Here is a 10,454-nt window from a genome sequence, read left to right on the forward strand (position 1 = left end):
TTATTTCTAAATTTGTCAGATAATAGTAAAATTATTAGCAATAATTATTTATTGACTTGTTTTATACAAGTAAATTAAATATTATTATTAATATATATTTTTTAATTTTTTATTATGTTTTTAATTTTTTAAATTATTCAGTATTTTATTTTTAATCATTAATAAATTAATCACCATTATTTATTATATTAAATTCATAACAAAATACATATTAATTCATTAAAACTCATTTCAATCTATATTTATATACATATAATATTATCCATACACATATTAATTTAACAAATTTATAAATTATCATAAACTCTAATATTTTTAATAACTAATTATTAAGAAATAATACTAAAATTAAATAATGGAATAAATAAAAAATAAAAAAACTCACCTAAAATATAAAATATAATGTATAAAAAGTTATTTATTTTAATTAATTAATAGTTTATTACTAGAAGAGAAGTTTTATAAAAGGAAAAGGGATAAGAATAATAATTAAAAAAAACTTAAATTGACTAGTATTTAATAAAAAAAAATTAAACTTGTTCAGTTATTATATTAAAATTTTAATATAAAAAATATTTTGGAAAGATAAAAAACAATTGCCCCTTAATCCTCATCGTGGCTCCGCCACCGTCTCCCCATAACTTCTCCTGCTTTTAGCATTTCATATTCTCATTTTTTCTTCTCTGAAAACAAAGAAGCGCTACTGTTCCTTTTGGTCACAAACTACTCAAAAGAAAAAAAACAGAAAAAGAAATGCAGCCTAGCTATGGACTACCAAACATCGATCATCATCATCATCAACAACAACAACGGCAACAACATTTGATGGAAGATGATTATTCCTGCTCACCATCAGTTTTACCCATTTCCAATCTTCAAAATTTGAACTATCCTTACCAGCCCCACTTGCACCACCACCTCCAACAACAACATAAACACCCACATCAGGTTTTATTGCAGCAACACCACCAGTTGTTTTATCCATTTCAACAACAACAACAGGTCCAGGGCCAAAGCCAAGACCAAGTTAACCCATCATTATTTTCTGTGAATTTCAAGTGGGGACGCGATTACGAAGACAGTGGCTACAAAAAGGCTGGTGCTTTGAATAATCAAGAAGAAGCTGCCTCCACAACCACCAACACTACTACATTTCTTGATGGAAATGTGCATAGTAATCCACCACATCCCATTTTAATGCCTCATTCTTGGCATCCCCGAGAAGATTCTACCACTATCAAAGAACCCTTTTGGTAATTTATTGCTAAACATTTATTAATCACATGACTTTTTGCTTACTTCACTCTTTATAAAGTGGGTACCATGTCATGTCATATATGTGTTTGTGTAAATGTTACAGGAAACAACTCAATAAGCAGCTGAGTGGAAATGAGGAGAAAGAAATTAATGAAAGCAAGACTAGTTACTTTAGCCCTTTAGACATGGAACAAGTAGTTGATGGAAGTAGTGAGGGGTGCAAGAATTTGGAAAGCAAATTTCCTCTCTTTAATGAGCTTCAAGCTATCTATAGTCTTGCACAGATTGCTGAAGCTAATCAAACAGGCTCTGGTTCTGTTCTCACGTGCGACAATTCACCAACGAATGCGGGTCTTTCAATACCTTGTAATGCTTCAAATGGGCAAAATGTCGGTGCCTGTGGTGCTGCCAACAATGTAATTGGGGTTGATCGTGGGTCAGAGAATTCGATTGGAGAGGAAGCTTCATTGAGGAAATGCCGAAGGAGGAAGAGAAAGGGGAAATTGAAGGAGAAATTAAATTACATAGCTGGGTTCTTTGAGAACTCGGTGAAGAAAGTGATGAATCACCAAGAAATGTTGCATAGGAAGTTCTTGGAAGTGATTGAGAAAATGGATAAAGAAAGGGCAGAGAGAGAAGCAACATGGAGACGCCAAGAGGCTGAAAAGTATAGCAGAGAAGCCATTTCTTTAGCACATGAACGGGCTTCAGCTTCAAGTAGAGAGGCTCAAATTATTTCTTACATAGAGAAGATCACAGGCCAAAGTATCAATCTTACTAGAATGGCTCCACCATTGCTGCAACCAGAAATTTCAAATGAGCCCATCAAAGAAATTACACCCACGAAAACTGACAGCCATAGCAAATGGCCTAAAGATGAAGTTGAGGCATTGATCCAAGTTAGAAGTAGAATAGAGATTAAGTTTCAAGAACCTGGCTTAAAGGGTCCTCTTTGGGAAGAGGTAAGCTTTTTAATGAGTTCAATGGGCTATCAAAGAAGCGCCAAGAGGTGCAAAGAAAAGTGGGAGAACATCAACAAATACTTTCGAAAAGCCAGAGAAAGTCCAAAGAGGGGGTCTGCGCGATCCAAAACTTGCTCTTATTTTAATCAATTGGATCAACTATACTCAGGAACTCTCATTAACTATCCTGCTAACACTACTTAAATGCCATCAAGTGGCATTGAGTTTGGCACCAAAAAGCAAGGCTATACAGAGCTTTTTGAAGTCTTTTCTGTCAGGAGAGACTACCTTGCAAATGTGAGGAATCCCCTTGGTGTGAGCGTAATAAGTTCTGACATGGGTTCTTCGAGATCTGAATTCGATGGATTTTCTGACCAAAACACAGAACTAGAAGAAGGAAGCAGTGAGCAGGATATAGAAGCTTACAAAGATGATAAGCAATAGGATGGTGAGCAACAAAATGGTGGTGTTGGTGGTGACGAAGAAATCGAGAATTGAGGGTAAGCGTTGTTGAATAGAATACCATGTTCATATCAGTTTTATTTGCAAGTTTGTTCTTCTTAAATACTTTCGATGAATTTGAGGCAAATAGTATTCAGCTCCTTTCTGCTAATATTTGTTCGACTTAGAATTTCAAGTTTTGCTGGAACTGACTGTTCATACTAGTAACAGATTTTTTATACTAAGCGATATATAGTCAGTTATTAGAGCTAATTGTCATAGAGGAGGATGAATTTCATCGAAGCCACAACAACTTGTTCCATTTTGAATTATATCTACCTGGTTTATTATAAGCAGAAGGTATGGCCTTGTTTAGTTAACATTCTCCAAGTTAGTTGGCCAAATTTGAAAGAAAATCATTCCACTATAGCTATTGATAGTTACCAATTAAAAATAAGGTAATGCAATCCCTTCATTGTTTTGGTGCTGGGTCTATCAAGTGATGGATGTGCGAAACTTTTAAAGTTTACTGACCATTCTAAGATCCTACATTTTCCTTCTCTATTTTAGATACTCCAGTTTGATGACTACTTCCCAAGGATGCATCTCAAATGACCATTCCTAAGTTTTTCCTCGAAAACGTTTCACCTACCCCATCCTGATCTCCTCGTTGCTTCCATTCTTCCTTGTCTTTCCATATTTATGGACAGTTTTTTGAAGCAAGTTTTCATTCATCAAGACTAAAGTCTTTTCGGTCAAGATAACGAAAGTCATTTGTATAAACCGATAAATTTATATAAAAAAGGCTGTTTCTTACTGGACTTAATACTTATTGAATATTAAAAAATTAATTTAAAAATACGTTATTTATTATATCTAGCTAAGCATATTTGGAATTGGCATATTTGGAATTGGTAGCATTTATTCTTTAATTATTATATATATCATATTATAAAAGCAAATAAAAAGTGTAGCAAAAACACTTAATAGCGCTTGTCATTTATATAGTACACTTTTTCCTTGTTCTTTATAATTTTTTTTTATTTCAGTTTTAAATTTTTTTATTTTTATTCATATGAGTCTATAAACTCTTTTTATTAACTTTCTATTGTCATCTCAAAGCTATTTCCCAAGGTCTTTTTAATCTTTGAGTACCACATTTTCCAAAAAAAAATTTGCCTTTAAACTTTTTTGTTTTTCATTTTAGTTATTTTAGTTTTTATAATTTTTATTTTGATTTTTTTTTATTTTACATTTTCTAGGATTGAAGAGGGAAATCAAACAAGTTATTTCTAATATTAATGAGTTTTATTTTACAAGAATAATTTAATTTAGGTGATTTTACCTTTATTTTCCTAGAAAAAGTAGATTGAACTTGATAAGATTTTTTTGACCTTGATTTTGTTTTTTTTTATATGAATAATTTAGAGGTTTTTGAGTTGAGATGTTAGTTTTTTGAGATTGTAAGAGTGTTTATTAGGTTAAATATGATCAAATATGGCCTTCGGCATCTAAAGAAATCCAACCTTATTTTCTAGTTATCATAAAAATCAAGTTTTTTAATAATTTTTTTAAAAAAGTAAATGGCATGTTTTTTTCCTTTTTAATCCAAGCAAAAAAAAATAAAAATAAATACACGAGTTTAATCTTGCAAGCTTACATGAGTGACCTTTTCATTTAACGGGTCACGTGTGGTGTTCTATTTAGGCTCAAGTACCTAATCTTATTTTTACCTTCAAATTTATTTTTTTTTGGATTAAAATTAAAATTTGAAATTATTTTTCTGGTATTTATCTTTAATTCAAATTGGATATTTTAATTTTTTTGCTGAATTTTATTTAAATAAATTAATTTAAAATATGTTTAGGATATTATTTAATAAAATATAATTCATTTTTTAATCTTTTTTAGTAGGATTATAGCATACTTTTCTTATGTAAACAAACAATTTTTTTATGTACCTCTCATGGTATTTTTTTTCTAAACTTTCTTGCTATTGAATTTTTTTTTGTGTGTTTATTTTTTTTTTCGTTCAATTTATCAAATAAATAATTATAAAAAATAAAGTTATTAATCCCAATTAAATCTGTGATTTGAATAAAAGTTTTATTGTGCTATATATATATATATATATATATATATATAGCTTATTGCTATTCAAAATAATAATATTCATTAAAAAATATTAAATAGGCACGAGAGAGGACTGATAAGAGATTAAAAAAACTCAAAGATTTATTGAAGATTTCATTATAACATCATTAATATTATTAAAAATATCTCAACAAGATGTTTTTAATAACACTAAAAAATATAACTAATAGTAACTTAAGTGGACTACACTTGCCGTCAAAAACAAGTGAGTTACTTGCTATCCTTGGGTGGCAAATATGATATATTTGGGTTATTGTTGATGATATTTTTTATTATTAGATTTGTTTTATTGAAATTGTTTTAACGGTACTGTTTATTGAAGATTTCATTATAACATCATTGATATTATTAAAAATATCTCAACAAGATATTTTTAATAACACTAAAAAATGTAACTAATAATAATTTAAGTGGACTACACTTGCCGCCAAAGACTTATGTAAACAAACAATTTTTTTATGTAGCTCATGGTATTTTTTTCTAAACTTTCTTGCTATTGATTTTTTTTTTGTGTGTTTATTTTTGTTTTCGTTCAATTTATCAAATAAATAATTATAAAAAATAAAATTATTAATCCCAATTAAATCTGTGATTTGAATAAAAGTTTTATTGTGCTATATATATATATATATATATATATATATATAGTTTATTGTTAATGTTGGTTTGACTTTGATATAAATTATTGATTCTAAGAATAAAAATTACCATAACCGATGAAAATAATTATGAGTAGAAATCTTCGTTAATGTTTTTATTACAAATAAATAAATATTTTGTGGTTGGAACAATTTCTTTTGTACTGTATATTATTAAATAAAAGTTTTATAATGTTTCAAATTAGTAGGAGCTGCAAATGATCCGCAAGTTCATCAATCACTGATTGTTCTAGAATCTCTTGTTTCTATTTTCAGGAATTGCTTCTATTTTCAGGATCTTCGTTCCAGGTGTTGCTTCTATTTCTACATTTGTTTCTCTGGTGGAAACCTTTTTAACTGGTAAAGTCCTGTTTGAACAATGAGGAGTCGATGGTGGAAACCTTTTTAACTGGTAAAGTCTTGTTTGAATAATGAGGAGTCCGAGCATGATTAATTGTTTTTTAAAGTGTTTTTTATTTTTTAAAAAATATTAATAATTTTTTTATTTTTTAAAAATTATTTTTAAGATCAACACATAAAAATAATTTGAAAACATAAAAAACATACTTTTATTTTTTAAAAAATTATTTTTAAGATGAACACATAAAAATAATTTGAAAACATAGAAAACATATTAATTTAAAATAAAAACAAAAAAATAATTTTTTTAAAAGCACTTCTCAAATACAAAAAATAAAAAAAAAATATTTTTTTTAAAAGCAATTTTCAAACATAATACCAAACAGTATCTAATAATTCAAATAAAAAGACACCAGCATCATAATTTTTGTCATTTGAATTGTTTATTATTTTAAAATATTTAAAATAATATTTTTTTATTTTTAATTAAAATAATGAAAAAGCATTAAAAAATAATTACTTAAAAAAAAAACGTGGAGACAAACAATCACATGCAATGAAAATCCATGTATAGAGGTTGGTTCAGTGGTTGAAAAATTGCTTGTATTGTACACATATCTGATATATTTGACATCATTTGGTGACTTAAAAAGAGAACCGTCAGTTGTGTGGAAACCAAAGTAATTTAATATGGGACACTGATTCTGGGCGTTCACCAATATCCCATTTAAGAATTCGGTTCTGTTTCTTCTCTACCATCATTCGAGGGTGGGGGCGTAGACTGAACTAGATGCTTCTTTCTCAAAGCATGGAGCTGTTAAAATAATTAAGATTAAATATAAAAAAGAGGTTAGAATTTTAAAATAATTTATATTATGAATGCATTGTTTTAATTTAAATATAAATAATATATATATAAATTAAATTAAAAATATTATTTTACTCTTAATAAATAAAACTATATGAATATTATTTAACAGTAGCCTCTACCAATCCAGCCAAAGCTTGGTCGGTAAATTCTTGCTGGTAACGGTCATTAGGTGAGCATTATGTATAAATCATGCTACCAAAATACAGGATAAAATATAAGAGGAAAAAAGAAAGAAAGAGGATCCCAATCCATATTTAGCATATTGAGAATGAAAAAACTACAGCTCGAAATTGGAAATTTGTGTTCCAGTTAAAAGCATGGCGTTTCTTCCATACAGGGGCCATCCAACTTATTCTACTTGGAATTCTTATGTTCAAATGCTGATAAAAACGGAAGCAGGCAAAGGGAATATATGACTATTTAATCTCAGTAACCTGGAATAAGAAAGGATAATGGTAAAGAAGAAGAAGAAGCAGAAGACATGCTTATTAATCGCCTTGAATTGACAAGAAAGAAAGCAGTGATCGTTGATCAAGGACCCATAGCCAGATCAAGTTCGAAGCCATCCTCACATGTCCAATTCTTCAGCATAGCCTCGGGGAACGAAGAAGCTTCATCTGGATAAGAAGGTGCAGGCCCATTAACAAGCATATTATTGCCATCTGAGAAGATATCAGTTTGGAGAAAATCAGAGAAGCTCATCTGCCCCATATCAAGATCCATCAAGAAGTTGCAAGGCACATCATTATCATTAGTAAATAGCAAGAGCTCATCATTTGAGTTGGGATTTTCTATCAGATATTTTTCCAAGGTTCCTTCTTCAATGGAGGATGCTGTGAGAATCTGATCAGTCTCTTTATTTTCAGCTAAGACTGGTGGTGAAGGAAGACTACTGTTTGTGGATGGTGCCGCCTTACTCAATCCTGTTGAGGTCTTTCTGGTTTGCTTTTTTGTGTCTTTATTCCCTCTTCTAGGCTGTTTTTGATCGTTAGCTTGTACCTTTCTTTTCAAGGTTGAATTCCAGTAATTCTTGATCTCATTGTCCGTCCGACCTGGAAGCCTTCCAGCTATTAAAGCCCATCTACGTGCACAGCAAAATAGTAAAAAATCTGTAATTAATTACTAGTACTATCAATCATGTGATAAAAAGAAAAACTATATTGTTTGGAGGGGCTGGTATTGATTAATTCATGTTGACGAGGGGAGATTAACCTGTTGCCTAAGAGCTTGTGAAGCCTAATAATGAGATCTTCTTCATCTGGGCTAATGTTTCCTCTTTTAACATCTGGTTTTAGATAATTCAGCCAACGAAGCCTGCAACTCTTGCCACATCTCTTCAGACCTGTACCAATAACAGTATGTTTACTGTTTGCCATGCAACTGTACATACCATTCAACTTCTACTGCAAAATAAAATAATTCGAGTGCTCAACTAATTAGTAGAACTTGTAAAGTTTAACTTGCCTGTTTCCTTTGGAACCCTAGCCCAGTTCCCTTCACCATAATTTCTAACATATGCTGCAAGAATTTTGTCTTCAGTAGCAGTCCAAGTTCCTCTAATTATCCCCCCTTTTGGACTTCTACCCATCCTCTCTCTATTCTCCCTCTATATTCCTCAAAAGTTCAAGCAATACATTCGATTGGGATGGAATGTGAGATCTTATAGAGGGTCTTGTTCGATTCTGAGGTTACTCTATGTCCAAAACCACAACTTCGGTCGTTATTTATAATGAAGAATTGAAATAAAAGGCACAAAGCACGGGCCTCGCAGTTATGAGCTGCGGCAACAGATCCTCAGTCCATTTTGTGGCTTGTAATGAACAGTAATTTGTTGAGCGGTTGGCTTTAGGTTTTCTGGGGGCGGCCTGGGTAGATTGAAAGGGATTTTGCATTATGTAAGCTCCGTTTGGAAATTCAGGCAACCTGTATTTTTTAAAAAAATTAATTTTTTATTTATTTTTGAATCAATTTACTTACTGATTTTAAAAATAATTTTAAAAAAATAAAAACATGTTATTTTAATATATTTTTAAATAAAAAATATTTTAAAAAATAATCATAATTACACTTTCAAATAAACCTTAAATGTTTGTTAAAATAATCTTTGAAAATGCAGGTTAAAAAATTTAAAAATATTTTTTTTGTTAAAAAATAATTTTTTATATATATTAAATTATTTTAATATACTAATCTTAAAAATAAAAAAACTATTTAATATATTTTAAAATAAAAATTATTTTTAAAAAACCATGATCATACCCTTTGCAAAAGGCAGAATAAAGCAATACTTCACTTTTCATATTTGAAAAATCATCTATGGTTGCCTGCACACTCAACGACATACACGGACAAAAAAAATTAAAAATAAATTAGAACTGTTATTTGAAAATATCGAGGGAATGGCATAATTAAAAAACAATTAATGAAATGGTAAAATAGCAATGCCTATACTTGTCAGAATTGAACAACACGATTTATAGCTTTATTCTAATTGCCACTATTTAAAATAACAATATCTAATAAAAAAAACATAACCTAGAAATACAATGAAACTTTAATTATAATATCATCAATAATAATTAAAAAAATTCAAAAAAATAAATTAAATATAATAATAAAATAAAAGATCACTAATAAATACATGAGTGAACAACACTTATTATTCAAAGATAAAAAATAAAATACTTGTTTTTTATATCAGTATAGTATATTCAAGTGATTGTATGTAAATTTTGGTGTTGTTAGATTTATTTTATTAAATATTTTTAAAAAATATTAATAATATTATAATTAAAGTTGCTTACGAGATTTTTCTTGTTTTTTTTATCTTTTATCTTTCCTTCTCATTTAATTTTGTTTTTTTGCATGTTGCTATTCAAAATAGCAATAAGTTATAAAAATCATGTTTTTTAATTAGTTATTTTTATGTTATTTTACTGATAATTTTTAAAAATATAATAAAATTAAAAAATAAAGAGAAAAAAATAAAACGATTGCTGAAATTGCTTTTCTCAGGATTTAAAAAACCTGCTCAATTATAATTGTGATGAACAAACAATGACAGGACACAAACGGTGGTGGATTCGAAGGCAAATGCATATGCACCGCTATCGAGTGAGGGATTCTAGTCAATAATGTAGATAATTATGCAGGTCTACAACAGTGAACACCTACTATCATTTTGGCATTACTCGCAGATTACTGCGGAGATCTCAGCCATGTCTACTTCTGCAGACAAGATTGTCAAGAACGGCCACATTCTCCCAACTGGCAGCTGGCAGATACGGCCAAGACTTGGTCGCTTAATACAGACCAAATTAGCACATTTGTTATCTCTAAAACATCTAAAACAGGTGTGGGGGTTTGATTATTTATATAAATAGTAAAACATGTTGATTATTATTTTAAATATATTTATATTGTATTTCAAGTGATTAGCATGCGGCGCTGATTATTTATTTATTTATTTATTTATTATTTCATGTTTTTTTTTGATAAATTTTGTCTCCTTTTTTTGTCTTTTTTTTATTATATAATTAACTAAAAAATATTTTTTAAAAACAAAATTATTAACCTTAATTAAATCCATAACCAAGTTACAAATTTAAAAATTTATATAAGAAACCAACGTCAATCTAATATATATATATATATATATATATATATATATATATTTGCTTGCTCAAGAATAAAATATGCGTATGTCGAAAGTTTGGCTGCCTGGATCCGAATCTGGCTTTTGTTCATTCTTTTGGTTTATGGGTAAACTTT

At 29.1% G+C, this 10,454-nt stretch overlaps 2 protein-coding genes across 2 annotated transcripts; one reads left to right on the forward strand and one right to left on the reverse strand.

Annotated features, from left to right (window-relative positions):
• The first annotated feature begins 631 nt into the window (after nt 1-631).
• LOC105122129 (trihelix transcription factor GTL1-like) lies at nt 632-2,989 on the forward strand. The gene is made up of 2 exons (XM_011021055.1): nt 632-1,253; nt 1,361-2,989. Exons 1-2 carry the CDS (start codon nt 754-756, stop codon nt 2,421-2,423), a joined length of 1,563 nt encoding a protein of 520 aa, XP_011019357.1. The 5' UTR covers nt 632-753; the 3' UTR covers nt 2,424-2,989.
• Nucleotides 2,990-6,911: 3,922 nt separating this feature from the next.
• Nucleotides 6,912-8,456, reverse strand: LOC105122130 (transcription factor WER-like). Its single transcript, XM_011021057.1, has 3 exons — nt 8,148-8,456; nt 7,896-8,025; nt 6,912-7,764 (listed from the first exon to the last, which is right to left on the reverse strand). Exons 1-3 carry the CDS (start codon nt 8,269-8,271, stop codon nt 7,215-7,217), a joined length of 804 nt encoding a protein of 267 aa, XP_011019359.1. The 5' UTR covers nt 8,272-8,456; the 3' UTR covers nt 6,912-7,214.
• Nucleotides 8,457-10,454: the final 1,998 nt, after the last annotated feature.

This window comes from Populus euphratica, unplaced genomic scaffold (assembly GCF_000495115.2).
Source record: "Populus euphratica unplaced genomic scaffold, PopEup_1.0 scaffold19.1, whole genome shotgun sequence".
Classification (NCBI taxonomy): domain Eukaryota; kingdom Viridiplantae; phylum Streptophyta; class Magnoliopsida; order Malpighiales; family Salicaceae; genus Populus; species Populus euphratica.

Excerpts from the sequence above, each read along its gene's own strand:
- LOC105122130 (XM_011021057.1), bottom strand. The coding sequence starts at position 8,271 with ATGGGTAGAAGTCCAAAAGGGGGGATAATTAGAGGAACTTGGACTGCT. Across the intron at positions 8,026-8,147 it reads TAGGGTTCCAAAGGAAACAG|GTCTGAAGAGATGTGGCAAG; the intron begins GCAAGTTAAACT and ends TTATTGGTACAG. Across the intron at positions 7,765-7,895 it reads CACAAGCTCTTAGGCAACAG|ATGGGCTTTAATAGCTGGAA; the intron begins GTTAATCTCCCC and ends CTGTGCACGTAG.
- LOC105122129 (XM_011021055.1), top strand. The coding sequence starts at position 754 with ATGCAGCCTAGCTATGGACTACCAAACATCGATCATCATCATCATCAA. Across the intron at positions 1,254-1,360 it reads ACTATCAAAGAACCCTTTTG|GAAACAACTCAATAAGCAGC; the intron begins GTAATTTATTGC and ends TAAATGTTACAG.